The sequence below is a fragment of the Brachypodium distachyon genome, chromosome 5, assembly GCF_000005505.3.
Source record: "Brachypodium distachyon strain Bd21 chromosome 5, Brachypodium_distachyon_v3.0, whole genome shotgun sequence".
Lineage (NCBI taxonomy): Eukaryota > Viridiplantae > Streptophyta > Magnoliopsida > Poales > Poaceae > Brachypodium > Brachypodium distachyon.
Window position 1 is genome coordinate 12,090,488 of NC_016135.3, and position 23,622 is coordinate 12,114,109.

General features: G+C 46.2%; 1 protein-coding gene and 1 long non-coding RNA gene across 10 annotated transcripts in view; one reads left to right on the forward strand and one right to left on the reverse strand.

Moving 5' to 3' along the window:
- The window catches only part of LOC104585321, a 30,200-nt gene extending 22,319 nt beyond the window's left edge, over positions 1 to 7,881 (reverse strand). For 5 of the 9 annotated variants that reach the window (XR_002960721.1, XR_002960719.1, XR_001404667.2 and 2 more), the window contains exons 1-3: positions 7,433 to 7,881; positions 4,431 to 5,763; positions 4,201 to 4,265 (exon numbers count right to left, since the gene is read on the reverse strand). Coding sequence is in view for 1 of the 9 variants with exons in the window: in XM_024455430.1 (XP_024311198.1) it covers positions 4,201 to 4,265; positions 5,678 to 5,763; positions 7,433 to 7,639 (358 nt within the window). In the remaining 8 variants the exon portion in view is untranslated. Of the gene's footprint in view, positions 1 to 4,200; positions 4,266 to 4,430; positions 5,764 to 5,982; positions 6,435 to 7,432 lie in introns of those variants that run through there. The other 4 variants (XR_002960718.1, XM_024455430.1, XR_002960720.1 and 1 more) reach the window with 4 other exon arrangements.
- A 7,394-nt stretch (positions 7,882 to 15,275) lies between these two features.
- LOC100826191 lies at positions 15,276 to 17,875 on the forward strand. The gene is made up of 3 exons (XR_138513.4): positions 15,276 to 15,473; positions 17,115 to 17,201; positions 17,315 to 17,875. It is a non-coding gene; the product is annotated as an uncharacterized LOC100826191 (long non-coding RNA).
- Positions 17,876 to 23,622: the final 5,747 nt, after the last annotated feature.

The following is a 23,622-nucleotide window of genomic DNA, read 5'->3' on the forward strand; positions in this document are numbered from 1 at the left end:
GGACCAAGCCGGTATACAGCCGAGGGTCCCAACTTTGCTTCGCGATGAGAGCTCCAGCAAATGGATGCGGTCGTCCATGACCGCAAATTAGTGGGCGGGCTTGGAGCCTATGTCAGAGAAGCAAGAGGCTGCACTCGTAAGGCCTCGTCCTGACATCTTCTTTTATCGGTTGGGCTTCTTATACTCACATATAACATTAACACCGAGCATGTTGTTTTTTGTATACAGGGTGCAATGGCAGAGTGGGAGTCGGATGGCTCCCACTCATCTATCAACCAACAGTGGGATGATGCCATCAGCTACGCTCTGCAACGAAATGAGCACGAGGGCCATATGCGAGGTGTCGGTTCTGGGCCCTTTCGCAAGCAGATGGCGAAAGAGCAAGGTTCCCGCAAACGCAGAAGGGCGTCCAGCAAAGAACAGAGCTCAGAGGAACTAGATGAGAAGATCCGGGTGTTGGCGAGGGAGGAGCTCAGGAAGCTCATGCGGCTTGCAAGGGACCAGCGTGACGTCGACAACTTCATCGATCACGGTGTTTTCCCGGAGGCGCCCATCAAACCAACCCCACCCGCATCGGATCCGTCCCCGCTGCGGAATAAGACCACCTCATGTCCCGGCACCGAGTGCCAGCTTGACCCGCTTGGGCCACCCGACGAGAACCTCACGGTAAGCCGGCTACACATGTCCATTAATGATGTTGCCATGTTTGTCATGCGCAGAAGGGCATCAAATGCCGGCTACACATGTCGACGGTGGGGAACCCTCTGGGCGTGCGCGGGTTGCTGCCGCGTACGGCCGTGGTGCACCACGTGACCCTGCGAGACGACATGGTCAGGGTGCAGGTGGACTCCGTGCTCAGGGGCTTCAAAGACGAACCCGTCCCTTATCCTCCGCACGAAGAGGCGACGACCCTAAGGGATTGCGTCAACTCCTACCTCATCTGGCCTAGGAGGTTGGTGGTCCTCGCTACGGAGTCGTCTCCATCTCCGTCCCCCCGCCTCGGTCCGTCTCCACCCGCCCGGCGCGTGACGTCTCCGTCGCTGCTTGGCGCCTCACCCGGTCCTTTTGACTACGAGCCTGCGGAACGAGACTTCTCACCTGCGGCGGAGTGCAGCGACGACAATGCAGGCGAAAATCCTCCGTCGCCGCCCAAACCCGAAGCCCCGAAGCCATCCGCACCAAGACCCATCCCTCGGAGAGCCGCAGCACAATCGGCCCCGTTGGAGAGCCGTCCAAGTGCCCCTGCTGGGATGCAGGTCCCCTAGAAACCGGACAGTTCCGATTTCTTGAGACGCAGGAAAAACAAAAGGGGGACAGGCGGCAAGGCAAGCAAGGGCTCCTCCAAGGAGGCGAAAGAGTCGTCTTCTACGGGAAGACAACCAAAGACCGCGCCCCAGATAGAAGGGATTTGGGAAGAGCGGCTAGACATTCTGAAGATGTCCACCCACCCCCGTGTTGGAGATAGATTGCCTGATGGGTCTTATTTCGTGGACGGGCGATTCTCCCAATTTTTGTTGTTCCACCCCACACAACCAATGGTGACCCAGGATGACCAGCATCGCCTGCCACGGGAGATGCAAGAGCTCCATGATAAATACATGAATGTGGCATCATCAGGCACAGACCTCCAGAATCTGGAAATCAGGGTTCGAGTGCCAAAGCATTATGGCTTCTTCGACTCCAATACGGGGGAAATCTAGAAGGAAAACGACGTTACCTTCGGCATTGACTTCCTCGACTTGTTTCACCTCTTCAACCGCAAGTGCCTCGACAACGCCATATTACGACTGTGGTGTGTACACTACACGAGAGAGGCCTATAGGGTGAAACAATATGGGATGGCCGTCACCGACCCCCTTCTCTTCAACGCCACTTTGCTTGGTCCAGACCCATTGTTGGCCGAAAGTAGAAGGTTGGCGATTGAATACCTCACTCAATTCATCTTGAAGCACAGAGACCGCCGTTTCGTAATGATATTGTACCATCTACAGTAAGTTGTTTTCAATTCGCGTGAATACATAAATCTTTTTCCGTCGGAAGAATTGCTTGTTATATTATTTGGCTAATACAATGTGCGTCCTTTTGTGAAACAGCGGCCATTGGGTGACAATCGCCATCTGCCTCGATATGGGAGGGATCACATATTTTGATCCACTAAGACGCAAGGGGAATGAACCACAACGCGACTTTGGGCTGATCAAATATGTCATCGACTCAGCCTATCGCGACGCGGTGAAATGGTACGGGATGAATGGCTTCAGCCGCAATCCTGACGCTCTCCTCAGGCACAATTTCAACTTCCCCTGCGAGCAATAGCCTGAAGGATCCGTCTACTGCGATTACTACTGCGCGCACAGTATTCAGCAGATGATCAACGACTTCAAGCCGAAGGGGAAGAAGACCTTCGAAGAAGTGAGGAATTGGTTTCTGGCCAACACCGAGTGAGGGCACAACTTTGAACTTCTCGTGTACGAGATCCAGAAGGACATCGGCGAAATCCTCAACAAGGAGGTCCTCAAATCGAGCGGGGATTACTACGGCGGCGGGATTGTCGCCAAAAGTGGCTAAATTGTGTGGAATACTTTTATTTGTGGCTCATTCTTCCAAACACTTTGTATACACATGCATGTGACTTGAATGTTTAACTCGTGTGGAACTTTGTAATATATTTGCTGCTATTTCTGTTTCTTTGGTGTTCTATATTGTGCTGCTGTATTCCTGCTATTTCTGTGCTACAGGAATATTCATTTTTATACATAATTCTTTTTTTTTTCAGAAAAAATAGTACCAGTGGCGGTTAAAAGCCACCGCCACCGCCACCGAACACATAGCAGTGGCGGTTAGACACCATCGCCACTGGGAAAGGTTCTAATGGCAGTGGCCATAGACCGCCACTCGAAAATGTCCACCATTGGTGATCTCGGAGCAGCAGTGGCGGGTATTTCACCTGCCACCGGTGACGAAATCTCCAGTGACGCAGAGTTGGTGGCGGGCGTGATCACCGCCACCAACCCAATTTTTTGACCGCCACTGGAGGGGTTTTCTGGAGTAGTGCTTACACCCCTTAGCCATCATGCCGAACAGGGAGTATCGAAATGCAGGAGAGGAGAATCATGAGATAACTAAGCAAAGGAAGGAAAGGAAAACTCGTAGGGAGTCTAAGAAATCTAGAGTTTCAGACCACACAGTGGAAGATAGTCAACAACTTCTGCTGCCAGAAGCTGCGAGGCAGACAAAAGACTACTCCGATGGCACAACTAACTAGCATGAAAAATGGTCGATATATGGCCTCATGAAAATGCGATGTCCTTCTAGACAAGAAAAATGCAGTATCACAGCTAGTGTCATGCTATCTTGAATACTGCAGGATTCAAACGATGTTTGATTGTGTATAGGAAAAACATAAGATTCTTTCCAAGAGGTTGGAGTTGATGAAAATTTTCCTATGCAATCTAATGGAAATAAATCCTAAGGAATTTTTTTTGTGGTTCGCAATCCTTAGAATGAAAGGACGAGGTATGAAAATCCAGAGGATTAGAATCCTCCAAAGTCCTTTGGAAATCCTTTGAATCAAACAAGTCCTGAATGGGCTTCCAATTAGTTCTCATTTAACATTTTTTTTCCTTGAGGCAGAAGGGGCAATGGTACACCAAGAACAGAGGCCTCAGAAGAATGATTTGATGCTGATCCGCGAACAACCTTCGCTAGGTGGTGGAAAAAATGAGAGTTTTCACCAAGATGCAACGACCGACGACATCAGATCGCAGCGGTAGAGGCGAGAGGGGACCACACCAATTAAGAAAGAAAACAACTTTGGAGATCGGTTAGGGTTCCTTTAACTAACATCTACTTCGTTCCCCTCCATGGCCCATTAGCATCAAAAGTATGGAACCTCTTTGTGATTCGGATATGGATTGTTGGGAAACATAAATTTTCAAACACTAATAAAAAGGAATTTTGGCTATGGATATGATAGTCGTAACATGCATTTGCAAATGTAATAAAATGAATCAAACCTATCATCCATCAATGGTACCTGCTTATGCACTATGCAGTTCATACATGAAATCTTTTAGCTCTAGAATTAATGACGTGAAACAGTTAAGTTTAAGTAAATAATTGCAGATCGAACTAACGCAACAAGAAAATAATATGAATTTAATCCACAATTAGAAAGCTATATATGCATTTGCAACAAACCTCTTTCATGTCCTCCACCAGATTTTTCAATGCTTCCACACCTTAAGCAATGATGACGCCCAAACCTTCATTGCATGCATCACATTTGACAAGATAATTAGTACTCCAACCTGGAATTAGCAACTCAACCAAGCATACTATTTCCGGAAAAATGCTACCACTGTAAGTGTATGACACAATCCATTTGATCTGTAAGCTCATAAATGCATTTTTTTTTTCAAAAAGAATACCTGTCTGGGACATGCAGAATAACCTTCCTGTTGAATTCGATGGTACCTTGTATTTTATCCTAACGTGCTGCGATTATTAGCTGATTTGGAGGTAGTCTCCCATCAAAAGTATTATTTGCATTTAGTAGATGCACGATAAATCAAATTAGTTCAATATCCCGGATGGAACAAAACCCACTGGTTTACACAAAAGAGTAGATATGATTTTACACAACAAAATGAAGAACTGAATAATTATTTTATGTTCGGTATCAAAGATGAGACAGGATACCATTTGAAAATCATAGACATTCATAGGGAAACATGAAGAATCCAGCTTCACCTCTAGCCGGCACCCTGAAAAATGCTTTCGTCGCCTTTCTTAAAATGTATTGTTATTATCTACTAGTACCAACCATGACTAGTACATCAACCCTGACGTTTGTGTTTTGTGTCGAGCAATGCCTCTGCCTCATACCGCCATCTTAAGAATTTTGTTATCAGTTTATTGCTTAACGTCCCTGTTTTTGCCCAAGTGGAGTCATGTGTACGCATACCAATCCTAACTGATCTTTCTTTTTTTGGAAGGAATCGAATGATCTGAACTTCCTAAAAACTTCAGAAAGATTGCAAATAACCCACACCCTCTCAAAATATTAGCAACCTGGGTACCTTTCCTTGCACCAACAATATACAGAAAAGGGACCACAATGTTACAGTGGATAATTTCTGATCAATAATCATCTTCCATTGTGTCTATACATGAAAAGCTTTCTAATGCGATAGCATTAATCGTTCAATTCAAAATATGGGTAAAGTTAATATTTGTCTAAATTCAATGAAGATGCCCATAAATGAGCTGGCATAGCACAAGAATGAAATAAACGGTATTCTAAATTCTTGCTGTGAAGAGTATTTTAACCTTAAGAGAAATGCAAGTAGTCTTTTGATACAACTTGAGTATGCAGCAAAATTTGCAAATCAGACACATCTATCATCACTAAGTCATAGATTTTTTGGATAATCTCCTGAAGTGGCAGCATAAATCATTGAACTCATGCTCTCCTAGAACATATATTTTGAAGGAAACATGACAGTGTTCAGACCGGTAACAGCATCCTGGCGGTTAGTCCGGCAAAGGGGAAACATTGTTGCCGAGTTTTATCGAAAAACTAATGAAGGAAAGTTTGCAAACTAAGCAGAGAAATAAATGCCACCACTCCAGAAATAAAGATTAGAGATAGAAACAACACCATGGCAAGGCGCACATTTTAGTCACCATCAGTGGTTGAAGCTGAGTCTGGCGCTGGAGTAGATCGAACCAGCTGCTCCGGGAGCCTCCCGAAATTGAAGCCTTAAAGTCACAATAAGTTAGGTTTCGTGATCTCCTAGTCGGTATTTAACATGCATCTTGACAAAAATTTCTTCATAATCCGGAATAAAGCCAAAAAATCTGATTGCAGGTCAACAGCTAGCCAAGCATCAAGTGTGTTTCAGGCTTAGTCAGTAGGGGAGATGGTAGCATGGCTATCAAATCCTGTTGAGAAGAGCAAAATAATGAGGCACCACTATCTAGAAAGAAGTGCAGGACCATTATATCCTTCCTGGATGGATGAGAAGTGATACATTTTTTGATCTCTCACTAGAGTCTGAAGTTCAAATTGTTACAACAGAAAAAAAGCACAATAATTGGAGATTCCGAGTAAAAGAAATGGGAGAAAAAAAATGCGATTGAAGATGAGAACAGTTATAATTTCAACCAGTAATTAATCCATGATCAAAGAAAAAAAGGGGAATCAAACCCACCAAATGGTTTTGCATGGATGACTACAGCATTATAGGCACTGTGAGTCAATGACAATTTACGCCAGCTCTTGTAGACTTGTAGTGTGCCACCAGCAACTACAGATTAACTAGAAGAACTCCATCAGCTTGCAATCCATCTCTATTAAAGGATGATGGACGTTCAATATGTATGGATTGGTAAAGGGTGTGTGTGTCATACACCCTAGTTGATGTTGACATCTGAGAATGTAGAAGTTAGAAGTTCTTTGTTTCAGAAAGGAAACAACTCAGAAATTGCATTACACAAGACATATGAAGTTGATACAATACTTGAAATAACAAAAGGCAACTGCGAAAGCAACAATAGCGAGTTGGATCGGTAGCAGCTAGCAAGGGCATAGAACTTAAAGTTAATTATAGTCTTGCAGATGGACTTCACACAATACTTGAAATAACAGAAGGATATCCTGATCGGTATTAATTTAGTGACAAATTCAAAAAAGAAAGAGAACACATGAATTGTGCTAGGACCACGAAAGAAGGAAACATAAACAATAATGATACGACAAGAACAACAAATGTGCTCTATCAAAAGTCATTATAACCTCTCAAAAATAAAGTTATCACAAGATGGAACTAATGCAAATGAATGCACCGCCAGCCTTCACATGTACATCATCAATGATCTTAACTACCCCCTATACATGGATACATATATATACAGACTACCCCATCATCACTTGAGTCGATCAAATAAGTTTCGTCACATGTTAATCCACCACACTTCACATTTTGAAGCCACGGCTATTTGTTTTGAAAATTTTAACTATGTTAAATAGGTGGGGGACATATCCACGTGACACTGCTACATATATCAGTTTAAATTATCGCTACTAGAATGACATTGAGAATAAATATATATGAATAGGAGACACCGGGAAAAAATGAAATGCAAGTCTTTCAGAGTCAGCTATGCATCTCAAAAAGTATTGCGAACAGCCGCAAATTTACATCCTTGGGGACTAGATTGCAACTGCCCACTGGCTCATCCTCAGCACATGAACAAACGTTCATATTTGCAGCTTAGCAGCTCTATTGCAAGCTCCATGAGGATTTGTTTTATGTCGGAGTAGGAAAATGAACCTGGTTAGGGTTTATAAAAACATGGAAACCCATCTTGATTTGATTGAATACATCTGTCCTCTACGTCAGTGAATCGGTCAAGAAGAATTTAGCACCTTATAAAGGATTGGTCCAGCGAGTAGAGTTGACTGATAGATGCGGCTGTGTCTACAGGCTGGGGAGGGGTAGGCCCAGAGTGGACACGAGCCGAGGTCGGCGTCGACGATCCTGCTCGGTCCGAGGCTGCCGGCGAGATGCGCGGAGCCAGGGGCGAAATCAGCGGCCGACGGCGGGCACGCCGAGATCGGGAACGAGATGTGCATGTGAAGGCTGCCGGCTCGGGGCAGCAGGAGCGGCGGCCCCTGCGGAACAGCGGAAGGGACGAGAAATGCGAGGACGAGATGCGAATTGTTTTTGTTTTTTTTTTTGAGAAAAGGAAGAGATGCGACTATGCGAGGAAGGCTGGAACTGGTCTGGAAGAGACGTGGCTGCCGGAGGGCCAGGACGAGCGATGTTGGGCTGCGGCCTGCACAAAATTGCACAATTGCCTATTGGGCTTCCAGCGAATTCAGCTCGCCGGCACAAAATTGCTCGATGGGCACGTAGTTTTCGATGACAAGAACTCACCATCACTGACTCGGTTTTTTTTTTTTGAAACGGGACAAATTCAATTACTAAGAAATGAGTGCCGTATTACAAAACTGTCGAGTTACATCCTGCTCCAGAACAGGGGGCAGGCCAACTGACAATCACGTCGAACAAGAATCTCTAGCGACCTGAGCCAGGCAATGTGCCACCGTATTGTCGACTCTAGAGCACCAGAGAAGTTTGTCGTTGCCAAACAACGAAAGTGCATGGCGAACCTCCTGATAGAGGAAGCATAGGCCAGAACGGTCGTCCACCGATTCCCGAAGATGCCGGACTAGAGATTGGCAGTCACTCTCCACAATGAGACAAGCATCCTGATGTTCCAAACACGCTCTGAGGCTTGCCAAGCAAGCACTAGTTTCTGCCTCCAGGGCCGACGAGCAGTTACCCAGAGCACCCCAGGCTGAAGTGATAAACCCTTCCGTTACTGCACCTCAGGGCAGCTCCCCAGTAGGACTCCCCCGAGGCAGGTAGGAAGCCCGCATCAAAATTCAGCTTCAGGCAACCTTGCTCAGGCGGCTTCCAGCGATCAACCGGACTTGGCCTGGTGTCTAGAGCAGGTGTGCTGTGACGGTGCACAGACATGGCCAGCTCCTTTGAATCAACCGGGATGTCGAGACACTGGAGCAGCACATCATCATCCCCTTTAATGTTTTCCATTGCCTGGGAATAGCAGCTGATAAACACAGCAGACTCTTCCACAGGAGCTCTGCCGGATCCGAAAATTGAGTCATTCCTGAGGTCCCAAGCTCTCCACCATAAGAATAGCAATCTTTGTCTGGTGAGCTCGTTAACAAAATCAAGGAGCACCAGGACCCAATCCTTCCCGGTATATCTGAGCTTTTCTTCCGGCGGGAGCTGCCAAACCTGTCTCATACGTTGCCGGAGGCCGATTGCTTTGGGGCATTCCATGACAGCGTGAAAAGCATTTTTGTTTCCCTTACCACAGATTCCGCAGGTTGGCAGCGATTTTTTGATCCTTTTGCTTCTCTCTTCTTGTACAGCCAGGGCATTTGTCGCTAGTCTCCACCCAAACACTCTGACCTTCGGAGGGACTCTGGCCTTCCAGATTGTGCTCCAGAGCTTCCTCTCTCCACTCGGGCTCGCACTTGAACAGCCCTCCCTTTCCTCAGTCACACAGTCCATTGCAAGCTGGTATGCAGACCTGACGGTGAAGCTGCCTGTCTTGTCAGGGACCCAAGCCAGCACGTTATCTTGTGGGGTTTCCGGGAGTTTGAGCAACAGGATGGCATCGGCGTCATGGGGATAGAAAACATGGCGAATCAGATCCTCATTCCACCGGTGATTAGCTGGATCAATAAGATCGGAGACGCGACGCAGACGTGTCTGCGAGGCCCTTCCAGAGACTCGGAAGTTCCCTCTCGGAAGCCAGTTATCACGCCAGATATCCACCGATCTCCCATTCCCAATTCTCCACACATACCCTTTCTTAAGCAGGTCCAGAACGTGGGTTATACCTTGCCAAACAGAGGAGGAAGATCTTATAAAGGCAGTATCAAGGAGATTCCCGTGCGGGAAGTACTTGGACTTGATGAGGCGGGCGCAGAGGCTGTTAGGTTTTGCAAGGAGCCGCCAAGCTTGTCTTGCAAGTAATGCCTGGTTGAACTTTTGCATGTCCCTGAAACCGACGCCGCCTTGACTCTTAGGCCGAGTGAGCTTGTCCGAGGATAACCAAGGAACCTCTCGTCTGTCATGTTCGTCACCCCCCAGAAATTCCTTGTAAGGTGTTCCAACTCTTCGCACAGCCCATTAGAGAGCTTAAAGACACTCATGTAGTACGTCGGTAAGGACTGAATCACTGATTTGATGAGCACTTCCTTTCCCCCCGCTGACAAGTACTTTTCTGCCTAGTCGTTCATTCGCTTAGTTGCCCTGTCTTTATCGTTTGGAAAGAGCCATTCTTCAGTCTACCTTCGGGAACCGGGAGCCCCAAATATTTCTTGTCAAAAGTGGTAGAGGAAATATTCAGGATAGCCGCGATTGCAGCACCATCCTGGGGGCAGCAGTTCTTTCCAAGCAAGAGAGAACACTTGCTCGGGCTTAGTAGTTGGCCAGTGCCCTCCTCGTACTGGTGAAGAACTTGTTTAATAACCTGTGCTTGATCAGTGGTGGCTTTGAAGAACAGCAAACTGTCATCCGCGAACAGCAGATGGGATATACCCGGACCATTTCTCACAATCTTCAGTTCCCTTAGAGTAGCCAACTCGATTGCTCTCGAAATCAGACATGAGAGACCATCTGCAACAAAAAGAAAAAGGAAAGGCGAGAGCGGGTGACCTTGCCTTAGTCCCCTCGATGGCTTGAAACGATCGAGGATGTGGCCGTTAATTCTCACTGCATATTGGACCGAAGTCACACACGTCATAATCCAGGAGATCCATCTCTCATTGAAACCCAACTTCCGAAGCGCAGCCTCCAGGAAAACCCAATCCACCCGGTCGTAGGTTTTGCAAGGTCGAGCTTGTAGGCACAGAAATTGCCGCTCTCCGAATTTTGCTTCAGTGCATGGATGCATTCGAAGGCAATGATAGCATTATCGGTTATCATTCTTCCAGGGATAAAAGCACTTTGGGTACCCGAAATGAGCTCTCCAAGGTGGGGGCGAAGTCTATTTACCGGGCATTTTGAGACAACCTTGTATATGACATTGCAAAGGGTGATTGGCCGGAAATCCTTTAAGCTCAGAGGATTCTTTATCTTTGGAATCAGCACAATAGTGGCGCCGTTTACCCCCTCAGGCATAATTCCAGTGATGAATTTTTTTTTAACGGCTCTTATGATATCCGTCTGCGAAATGCCCCAGTGACGCTGGAAGAAACGGGCATGAAAACCATCGGGCCCCGGCGCCTTCAGGGGCCCGATCTGGAAAAGGGCGTTGCTAATTTCTTCATCACTGAAGTCCCGGCAGATATCTTGATTAATTTCCTCGTCCACCTTCTGTTCTAGCAGGTTGACCAGGTAGTCAGGTCTCACATTGTCATACTTGGTGAACAGAGAAGCGAAATAATCAGTCGCCATCGACTCGATTTCGGCGATATCTTTTGTGATGGAACCGTCATCCCTCCGAAGGGCAACAATGTTGTTTTTGCTTGCTCTCCAGGAACATTTCTTCTGAAAAAAGGAGGTGTTTCGATCCCCCAATTGAATCCAATCAATTCTTGATCTCTGGTGCCATTTCATATCTTCTTTTTCCAACAATTCATCCAATTCCGCCGAGGCTTTCCTACACTGTCTGCGCCCCTCCACATCATTACGTCTCGCCAGCCGCTTCATAGCCGTTCTCTTCTTCTCGATGTTCTTTTTTAGGGAGCCTATGGAGCAGCTGCTCCATTTGTGCAGATGTGACATCACAGCGTTGAGGGTATTGCTAACATCCCCCAGATCGCCGCACTCCGGTGTGAGCTCCAAGCCCTGGTAACTTCATCTGCCAGCTCCACCTCCCTTTCCCAGTGAGTCTCATACCTTCGCGAGGCCTGCTCCCTTCTGTTCTGCCCGGTTTCAGCTACAGAGACGAGTAACGGGCAATGGTCCGACCTAGACGTAACCAAATGTTCAACACCATAAACAGGGAAAATTTGCATCCAAACTGGGCTGGCAACCGCTCGGTCCAGTCTCACTCTTATGCTCTTCTCCCCATCTTGCTGATTATCATAAGCCCAAGCGCCCCCGAGTAACCCAGATCGTGGAGATCACAGGCTGACAGAACATCTCTAAACTCCCTCATCTGTTTTTCGTTCCTCTTTCTTCTCGAAAAGTGTTCAGTTTGCCACAAAACTTCATCAAAGTCACCAACAACCATCCAAGGCTCGGTCCTTATCGCATGCAGCCGGCGGAGGAGCTCCCACATGTGATGCATAAGATGAGCACGGGGCTCGCCATACACAAAGGTGCACCTCCATTTTATTCCGATTGGATCACTGATTATTACATCGATAAAACGACTATTGAGTAAAAGTAAATCTACTTGAACATTCTTATCCCAAAACAAAGCTAACCCCCCACCGTTTCCACTCTTGGTGATAGTGATCACATGTTTAAGGCCCAGCCTCCATTTCAGATTCTCAACAACCTTCGGACGATTGCGAGTCTCTGGCAGGAACAACATCTGAGGTTTATTAGTCTTCACGAGACGCACCAACTCATGAATTGTGCGGGGTCCCCCAATACCCCGACAGTTCCAGCATAGGAGTTTCATTTCTCCTGACGGGCGCATTCCTCCGCGTCCGTCAGTTTGCCAGTGGCCCCAGGGCTGGTCGCCACCTCAAGCTCAAGACCTTCCTGCATGTTCTCTCCTCCTGCTTTGCTCGCCTCAATCCCCAGTCTTGATTTCTTCTGCCTGTCCACTTCCCCACCTGTGTATTCATCTCCCTCTGCACTGCCTCTCTTGCCCAGAATCTAAGTTTTCCCCTGCATTGCCAGAAGCGCCCGGTTCCTAGAATCCTTTTCCATCAGGTTCATAACTGCATCATCAGCCAGTACGGGCCTGAACGGAGGCGAGGCCTTACCACTAACGTGCTTCTAATGCCTGCTCTCTCTGACCCTGGACCACTTGGATTTTTTCTTGTTTGTTTTCTAGGCCACATGAGCAGGAGCCTCCTTCCCAGCCACCTCTTGCTTGTCTTGATTTTTCGCAACAACAGTGAGCTTCCCCACTGCCGCTGCCACATCCGTTACCGCCGCGATCAGGGGGTCTGTGTGTGTGTGTTCTGCAGAGGTCTTGTCTTGCCCTTGCTCACTCGGCACGTTGTCACAGATCACGAGGGCGCCCCCCTGTCTGGCCCACTGTGGTGTACCTCAGTTTCTTCTTCGCCTTTGTCTGCTCCCCCGGCAGGTAAAAGCTGCGGTGATCGTACTTCCTGTACGGAGATGCGATCTGGTCCGAGCAAAAACGGACCGTCTTCTTCTCTTCCGGCAAAAGACAGGACCTGGTGTTGTGGCCAACGATACCACAATAGAAGCAAAAGCGAGGAATTCTTTCATACTTCACGTCATACCTCGTGGGGAACTTGTCATTCTTGCCCTGGATGCATACGCAGCTCTCGATCGGCTTGCTGATGTCGTGCTCGATTCGGACGAGGAGGAAGTCATCCCATATCTTGCCGCGGTTGTCCGCGTGCACCATCCTCACGGGGCCCAGGAGTTCGCCCACCTCCCTACCGGCGACAACGTTCATCATGGGCACCGGGAGGTCAAAAACCCGCACCCAGATGGGCATGGTACGGATTTCCAGGTCGGCGAACGACGAAGTGCCGTCGTACGCAACAACGAGCAGAACATCACCGATGTGCATCCACGGCCCACCCGCCAGCACGTGGAGATAGTCGCCCTCCTGCTCGAACTCGATGATGAAACGGGCGCCGACCAGCTCCTTGTACTCCATATCCCCTCTGAGGTGCCATATCTCCCTCATGCGCTGGAAGAGGCGGAACGAGCTGAAGGTACTTGATGTGATGAAGTGGTCGATGATGATCCATTTGCCCGACATCTCCTTGCGCATCTTGTCGAAGTCGACGACGAGGACTTTCGCCGGCCTTGCAATGAAAGGCCGGCGGTTGGGTGTTTCGTCCTCCGGCGCAGCCCGGATCACTTCACCAGGACGCAGTGGACTGCCCTCCACCACATGCTCCTTCCTCGGGCGGCGGATGTAGTCCGACACCACATCTCCTGCCGCACTCCCCTGGCTCTCCCCAGCACGTTCACCCTGCCCCGCCATGCTGCAGATCCAGGGAGGTACCGGAGGAGTGGTGTTGGCGGCGATCTGTGGTGGGAGGTACCGGAGGAATGGTGTTGACGCAGTAGTGCTCTGAACTGTACCGATGATGATCACGAAGGGAACCTTAAGAAGGCCGAATCTCGCCGTCAGGATGGAAACCAAATCACCAGATTGCAGGAACCTCGCCATCTGAATAGCAGCCGTATCATCGCGATCCGCCATCACCGCCTGAGAACTGTGCTGTGTTCCCTCCGTCAGAACAGCATGATCCTTCTTCATATAGGGAGCAATCACCGGGGAGGAAAACAAGGGAGATTCCACCGCGGGCGCCGCAAAGGCCGTGGATCGCCCATTCAGGGGGTGCCTGGTGGCCAGGGGGGAGCGCCCCACCCCGACATCAGCGTAAATCTTCGGTCTTTGTAGGAGATCGAGCATTTCCTTACGCAGATCGGCTATCTCCGGCAGGAGATCTGTTCCTGGAGGAAAGATCTTCTCCGGATCCTCGCCTCTCTTCACTCTCTCGTGTGCCCGACGGCAGACACACCGAAACCTTTCTCTATCGCCAAGTGCGTCCTCATACGGGCTCTTGACCCTGGTGGCCGCCGAAGGGCCAGGCGTCGCCGGCGTCTTTGCCAGATCCGGAATCTCCGGAGCGCTCATTTTTGCTGTTTTTTCTCACTGACTGGCTCAGTTTTGATTATCAATTTAGTCACCGTATTTCGGAAATCGAAAGTTACGGTGTGTGAACTTGACGAATATGTCATATGCGACCAATGTTTCAATCGGCAAACCTTGAAACACTAATGTTTCAAGTCAAATTCCGTGGCCAAATCATTAAATTCTGTTTCAAACCTCTATAAAACACATCATTTTCAAATTTGTTGTTTTGATCCGAAATTTTTTCTACCAGCTCGCATATTTGTAAGATGAGCCCATACAAAATTTGACGTCCTCTTTTAATTTAAACCAAATTTGAATCCCAATGATTTCTGGATTTTCAAACTTGCTTGAATTTTTTTTAAACTTTTTCTATAGGTGGGAAACACCATCTTAAACAAACCTTTAATTTTTTATCAAATTCTGAGTTCGTTTGAACTACCAAATAGTTTGTACAAATATGAAAACATGTTAGTATAATACTGCTCCTTCCGTCCCATATTAAGTGACTTTCTATTACATGTAACTAGACATATTTTAGTATATAGATGCGTCCATATTTGAATAAATTTGAGTCATTTAATATGGGACGGAGGAGTACCAAGTAAACGACACATTCCCTCCCCCAACCAGGAACCACGCACCTGCGTCCCACTTGGGTCCGGAAACTATCGAGTAACATGGTAGGTGCATACCCGGCTATCGTTGCCGTTATTGCGTCTCGGGATATGCGCTAATTACTCAGATTCCAGTATACCTTTTGCGGGTCCTACTTTGCTTCCAGCCTGCACGCAATCTGTGATCGGCCTATGCCTCGTAGGCTACTGTTGACGATGGGTCCGAGTTCGACTGGATTCTATGTGAAGCGTGTTTGTGTAGCGTTGGGTATCAACAGCTTGGAATACGAAGAATCTCACACCGTCTCTTTATATCCAATCAGAGGCACTGGGCCGAGGGGCATCGCTCGCCCCGGCAAGTGACCTCTCGTATTTCACCTCTACCGCCGCCGCGGTCTCCATCCCCAGTCTCTGCAGGCGAGAATCACCAAGATAGTCCATTGCGGGGAGACGGGATCCCGGTGATATCCTGCTTCTTTCGACCGCCGGACTGCTGTTCAGGTACGGCTCCCCTGGATCTCCCCTCCGGTAGACGTGATGCGTTCAGTTGTCGTGTGATGCTTATTCGTAGATCTCTTTATTCAAAGGCGGAGCGCACAAATCCGGCGTGTTGATCATTTAGCTCTGGTTTTCCTTGTGTGTTTTGCTGTGCTGTTGGTCAGATTTCGAAGGCCCGATGTCTGTATGTGATGCATTCGTAGGTAGTTTCGGTATTTGAACAGGCGCACTCTTTTCGCGTTCATCTGTTGATCTATCCTGATTATCCTTACCAAGAACATGTACAAACCACCACCATGTCGTGCAATTAGGGTAGAGTAAAATGCACCCAAGGTCCCTATTCTTTCTTTCGCGATGGTGTCAAGTAGGTCTCTAATCTTTGAAAATGCACATTTGGGTCCCCATTGTTTGTTAAGTGGTTCATCCCAGGTCCCTCGGCTGTATGCGCAGCTCCGGCCACATGACGTGGCTGCCACCTAAGATTTGGGCCCACACGTCAGGCGAGGACGTGGCGTTGCAATCTTACAGAAAAGTAGAAAAAAAACCGCGTGTGAGTCTCTTGCATTTCACGGTCCAGCCATCCTTTCTCTAGTTCTCTCCTGCATCCTCTCCTCTGCCTGTGCAAGATTTCTGTTAGATTGCAACACCACGTCCTCGCCTGACATGTGGGCCCAAAGCCTAAATGGCAGCCATGTCATGCAGCCGGAGCTGCGCATGCAGCCGAGGGACTTGGGATGAACTGCTTAACAAATAATGGAGACCCAAATGTGCATTTTCAAAGATTAGGGACCTACTTGACACCTTTGCGAAAGAATAGGGACCTCCGGTGCATTTTACTCATTAGGGTACATCTCGTGTATGTCGAGACCAAGAGCATCATGTTTTTCAGGGGAATCAAGCATACCCTAGCAGCCGTTCACAGATACATACATTGGAACCATGATACTACAAATGGCGACCCGTACTGGTTCAGTGATGTATTGACTTCATATATAATCATTTTATTCGTGGTCGATGAATTCATTATTTGTTTCTGTTATGTGGAGTTGGGGAAAACCCAGTCACCTGTCAAAGGTGACTCAATTTTTAAGCACTACCTTGATCTGAATTATTTTGGCAGAATGATGCATGACAGGTAGTTTTGTCAAATCCATCATGACATATATTTTCAATGTATAATTATTTGATATTCTAGTTGTTGACACACTTTATATTAATTTGGACATGCCCATTTTAATAGAGGATGTAGTTGAATTTAGTTATGTCAGGGAAACATTGTTTAGCTGGAATGTCAGCTCTGTTTCATCCAATTTTGGGACATAACTATTGTATCTTACCTACCACGACAGTTCTGTTGGCGAAGCAATATAGTTTCATATATTTACTATTTTAATTACGCATGTAGAATACTGGGTAGCACCTGGTTACTGCATCAGACGTCCAACAAAAAGTGTTTATTGTATTGTATGCCGAGATATTACAAAATAGGCCTAGCCGTTAGAAGAGTTGTACAGAGTAATTGGTAACTAGGGGCGCAAGGAAAGGAGGAACCAGTCAACAGGTTACAAATTTTACACATTTTTCCTTTGAGTCACTGGTCAGCATTTCTACTTGACAATGTTTTACTCTACATACACATTCCAGACCTTTGCCAATCTGGCATTTTATATTGGGCATGGCTTTACCAGACCTTGGGTCCACCAGATCACCTTACCTGACATCACTAGAATGGTAAGCTGACCAGCTTGATAACTCAATTAGTTATGATCGTGAAGGGATTCGTATATTCGTGTCGCATTTGTATTCTTCCAGTTCTAACATCCGCAGTCCACTGTATACTGCAGAGGATATCTAGCAGGGTCGGTACGAATGGACTAGGATCGAATGGTGAGTTCACACTCGTGCGGATGTTTGCAGAAGATGGCATGGAAGACAGAGAATATGACGCTGTGTACAAGATTGCTCGTGGGGACGGACGTTTGGAGATTACAGGAGGATGGCAGCAGTTTGTCCTTGAGAACCCGGGTTGGGGATGTAATCGTTTTCACTTTCCACATGGAATCAACCCCGACTGCTCGAGTCATGAAGATTCAAAGTAACCCGGGTGTATGCATCAAGTGCCAGCTGGGCTTTGACAACTGAGTTAACTAGTGCAGCTATGCAAATAAAAGGTCTGCAGGATTTATGCATGCAATTTGTACCCAACTAGGCCCTGTTTATGACTATGTGATGCTCCCACCATAGCTATCTTTAATTTACAATTGACTATGGCGCCGAACAGGGCAGATGCTATTCCGTATCCTGTCTTGAGTTGAGAGATAAGAAAATCTAGCAGACGAGCAAGGTCTATTTGTGGTTCATCACTGACGGGCAATATTTATTTGGTAAATGTTGTTTACGATTGAGACATTAGTGAAGCAATACGATAGTGCCTTGTGGTTTGTGAGCCGTCGGTCACAATCTTTCCAGATGAGCCTGTGCATCACAATAGGTAATGCAGAAACCATAATCGTGCACTCAGACGCTATGCATTATGATACAGAGCAATATAACTAGTCTAAAAACATATTATACTATTGTTGATTTCGGTAGATTAACAGTTCACGTGTCGCAGTATAACAGTACTGTCTATACGGTTGGTAACGACGTCGGCGAGCATGTTCTGTCCATGAGAAGTACATGGCTGTATATGTAACACATGTCTCGAGTATCAGGCTAATTGGCTGCCGTTGGTCTTGTGTTATCCAGCCCATGGTTACTCGAGGTCCTCGTGTCTGGCATGTGGTGAGAGGTACGTAGCGATTTTTCTGAAGTAGAGGGTACAGCTTACATCTGGAGGGTACCCATTATGATGGCAGATACACCAATTACAAAAAAAAGAAAGATGGAATTTCATTGTAAAGCTTACATTTAGAGACACCCATTACTTTGGATAATGTCGTGCGGTTGACAAATTGACTCCAGGATGGCAACGCACGATTTTATGCAGATGCAACGTCAGTGTGCCATTCAAAGCATATTGGAGATAGCTAATCAACTGAACTCGAAACTGTCACACAAGAGTATGGACAGGAGTACATATTATCGAAGCCATGGTTTACAAGACGAATGGCACTGACACATACCTTCACGAATGCCTTATTCGTGAACAACTTTTTAACCACATACACGAGATGTACCCTAATTGCACGACATGGTGGTGGTTTGTACATGTTCTTGGTAAGGATAATCAGGATGGATCAACAGATGAACGCGAAAAAGAGTACATATTATCAGTTACTTGAAAACATATCTCTCCTGCAACCATATCGATGTGCATTGCTTATTGCCATAGTACAGTGAAGCGATAACAGCTCGAATACGTGTCTTTATTCTAGCTGCGATAGACTTTTGCTTTTAAAAATTATTGATGCCACGGCTCGTCACACTATTTTGAAGGAGTCCAAACCGAATGGCACATTTTATTCAACGACAGAGCGCGCCTTTGCCAATCTGGCATTTTATACATGTGCCACGAGACGTCACGATCGGCTGGATGAACATTGTAACCTGAGGTTGCATGTGGATGGTAAAAAGAACCAATGTTCCTGCTTTGACATCCCTGTTGTTGAGCAGAGACATTTCCCAACCCCCTTTGATCTCAATTCTGTTATCCATTCTGTTTATCTTGAACCAGCTGTCAATCCTGTAATAATATTGTTCGAAGGTTCTTGAAAGTGCCTTACAAGTAGGATCCTCCCTATTTCTGGCAGGCCTTGTGTACCGACACTCAGTGAAATTCTCTGCAGCAGCAACAAGATGTCATGATGTTAAAGGATATTATAACCAGGTAAAGTACGAACTGCACGAGTTGTTCGGTTGGAACAGCCGACAATATTATACAACATACCATCCTTGATATATCTTGGTGCCTAAGCACATGCACCCATGGTCTAGCGACACCAGGCCCCTGTGTCTGGAGCATACAGGAAATCTGGTCCATTTCAGCGACGTCAAGGTGCGTCCCACGGGACCAAACGAGTGAATCAACAACGTTTTTGGTTGTAAAGTCCATGCGGTGGTAAGCTGCAATAAAAGATTTTCCCAAATTTTTAGCGTCTTAGAAAACAATCCTGGTGGTGAACGCCAGAAACAACAAGCTGTGTCGTAGTTAATATTACCGACGCCGTTTATCGGCAGCAGAGGAGTAGCCGAGTCAGGACGAAGAATCTCTACTTCAATACGTCTCGGAGTAGCGGGGACAGTGAAGCGGACAACATCTCCTCTTGACACGCAGTATTGACGCGACAGATCAGTCTACCCCGGGCCATATAAATAAGGCTGGCAGTTGTCGTCAGCAATAAGAGCGATGAATGTAAGTCCTTCAGGTGTAACTAATTCAGACTCCGTGCCGTCATGAAATTCGAAGGTGTCAGGTTTGTCACACGGAACGTACTGCAGAATAAGACAACAATATAGCATGCATCAGTATAGACGAATCGTGGTTCCAGATAACGCTGGATGAGAGCAGGATCTCACGGCATAGTTAATAGATTCGGGGGTGATATAAACCCTGAACTGTTTATCACCGACTGTTTGGTCACCACACGTAATCCCCAGCAAATTGTTGCAGTCGATGCAAGCCATATCTCTTCTAGGTGGCATCCTGAAGCTGGCAGAAGAGAGCAATACGAGTGAGGCAGAGGTTTGGATGAAAGCAGCATAGCCAGCACAATATCATTATCCAAACACCACCGACTAACTAACGACGATACACTATCACACGTGGACTGGTCCAAGGAATTTTTTTAAACTTAGTTTTAAGACACCATAGTTTTTTTTATTTTTATTTTTGTTGGCTGGAGATGTATAATATGTCGTTGTGTCATCACATTCGATAATCTAAAATAAAACTGTATAAAGAAGCAGCATGCAACGATAACGAGTCTCGGTAACCACTGATTTTATCAGTCTGTAAAACGTGAAGCATGCAGGGTATGACAATTTCGTCTCTACTAGGGAGCAGTATATTGTCCATCCAGCATGTGCCAGCAATGGTTTCTGGCGAGAATGTATGGCGGATTCAGAAATCATGTCTTTAAGTCTCCAGTACCAGAACTACCAAATTGAGGGATGGTTGTGCTGCATGCAGCATCATTGGCCTCTATTCAAGCATGACATCCAGCACATTCAGCAATTAGTCACGGTAAAAGAACAAACTATTGTGAAATGCGAACCCACACAGGATATGAAATGATACAAATGACTTGTAAGCGCCGCATGCTCATGTATCTGTTCCATAGAGGACATACCCAGCTCTGACGGATGTGGCATCCATCTGCTGAAAGCAACTAGACGAGTATAGTATACTCGGGATAACATGATTCAGGAGATGCAAACAAACACATCCGATAGCACACAAATACAGATGCTTGTTTATGTGATTAATGATAAAGATCTTGTGAGTATGCGAGCAAATCAACATTCCCAAGCAATGGAATCACAATATACTCTGTTATCCCGCCCTGCAAGCAATTGAACGCAATAGATATCAGCATGCAGGAGGAGATGATGCATTGCAGAGTTACCTGGGACGTGATATCAATGGATGCGGGTGGTTTTTCTCCTTCTACAACGGTGAAACAGAGATACAGAAGTCTCAGAGTATGGTTGTGGGTGAGACTATTGTCTGGTATGGGTAGGATTCCTGGGACAGTCCTCGATCGGGTTGTTATTTATTTGAAGCCCCAGTACTTCTTTTTTTTTGCCAAATTGGGCCCATACAGAATCGAAGCCCAAGTTTACGATAGCCAGACACGTGGCACAGGAGGCCACGGCCTCTATTCCATAGCTTTAATGCGTCCACACAGTGTCGTACTCAGCAGAACTGTCTGCTTATTTTCATACATACGTGGTTAGCTGACCTTGCTCATATCATTTTTCTTCTTGCGAGTTAACAGTTTGTAATCTGATTACGCCACATGTTTGACATTGTGTTATTGAATTCACGCACAGTATTATGCCAGAGAGAATTTCGAATCGGGTTGGTACAGAAGGATGGGTCAGTTAGACAAGAACAAGATCAAGCTGAAGGAGGGAGCATGCGACTATGAGCATATTAGCATTTTTTGGGAGTAGATGCAGCAAGTTTAGGTCATTTTTGAGACAATAATTATGTAACAGAGGGAGCATAGCCGGATGGTCATCTATCCCACCGCCGGCCAAGCGCATTATGTTATATTATGTCTAATCGCGTGATATTCCTGCGAATAGTTGATATGTAACTTACCCATCTTCAAGTTTTAAAACGTAAGTTGATTGTGAATTTTTTCGTGTTGTTGGACCCGTGTCATACATTCATGTCTGGCCGTGTATGGTTGTAATCATTGAAAAAAAATTCCATCACACGCTGAATGGATTGCACCGTGGTCTATTGTGTGACCGATGTCCATCACGCCATCTATGTGGCTCAGATGATTATGCTAGAGTCAAGAATGTCTGGAAACTGCAACTGCATTGTTTTGTTAGGATCATAACTTTTTTTGTATTTTTTTTATTGTAATGTTATAACTACACGTGGTCATACGTGATCCAACCCATGCATTTTCAGTTTGCCCGCCATGAAACCCGGTATATAGGGACCGGCACCCCCTGACTAACTGCTATGTCCAAAGTGTAGACTAAAAGTACATGAAAGACAATGATGGCATATATTTTGTATATTTTTGTACCGGAAGAAAAAAACCGTGAGAAGTAGTCTTGAAAATGTATAACATGTTGTTGTGAATCAACATTCTAACATTTATCTGTACCGAAAATCAATATTTTAATATGAAGGATTATATGTGTTTTGGGATAGTCAGAACCAACTTTGTAGTATACACACATACATACATACATACATACATACATACATACATACATACATACATACATACATACATATATACATATATATATATATAGACATATATATATATATGTATATATAGATATGTCTATATGTATGTATGTATATATATATGCGAAAAGTTATATATGTACGGATACGTAAATGTGTATATGATTTTTATGCACGTGTCCCCCAAGCGGATGGGTTTCGCACCTGTCGCACTACCCATGGACATTTTTTTTCTGTGTAAGGCGCATGTTCTAGAAGGGCCACGCTGCAAAAAAGCCACCCACCGTCCGACCGAACCTACAGACCCCGAGCAAAAACAGTGAATGTGGATGAGCGGCGGCGCTGGTAGGCTACATGGATGCGGGGATCTAGGGTTCCGATTTAGCTCCACCATTCTTAGAACCAACATCTTGCGACCATCAACCTCGCATCTGGTGTCTCTTGCGGAGTACCGCTGAGTCGCGGTCGGTCGATTGGCTCGACGTTCTCGGGGAGGCAACCGCAGATTCTGTTGGTACTTGCCGTCGATTCAGCTTCCCCGACTGCGAGAAGAAGAATCCCCCTGAATATTTGTCCATCCTCACAGTCGACAAGGAAACAGAGGTAAGTCTAATGAACACACAGTTCGGCGATCTAAATTACATCAGATCCTTCATCCCGTTAACCAATTCCCCAAATGCCGTCGGTAACCACCAACTCCGGCATGCTAGTTGACGGATGCCACCGGTTGGATATTTGCGTATGATGAGTGCGCAGATTAGGGAGACGACAATTCGGCCGTAGGTAGGAATTAAGGTCGAATACAGAGTATGCGGCACCGCAACGTCATGATTAAGATATTTGTGTGGCGTAAGGAGCAACGCTAATTGTACAAAAATGACGGGAAGTAACACATCATAATTGTCTGGCACCCAGTATGTAGTATAACTAACGCACGACTATATGTCACCAACATTGTGTATAAATGCCGTTTAATCATTTGATTTCAACTTGGGGTATGTGCATCCATTGATTGTGCATATCTCGAAATCACTTGTTCAGCCACCCACAGTGCATTGTTCAGGGTGGTATGCTGCGGAGTTGGAGCCTATTGACCATCGTTATAGTCACGTGTGTAATTCGTCAATGGCAGCAAACATTCATTCAATTGTTTTTTGTCCTGTATATTTGGCAGTATGTATTTGCATAATGTTTTCATTTTTTTATAACTGTTATGCTGCGTAAATGTAGGGACTTATAGCAAGGCAACTTCAGCTGGATAAGGAAATGGCA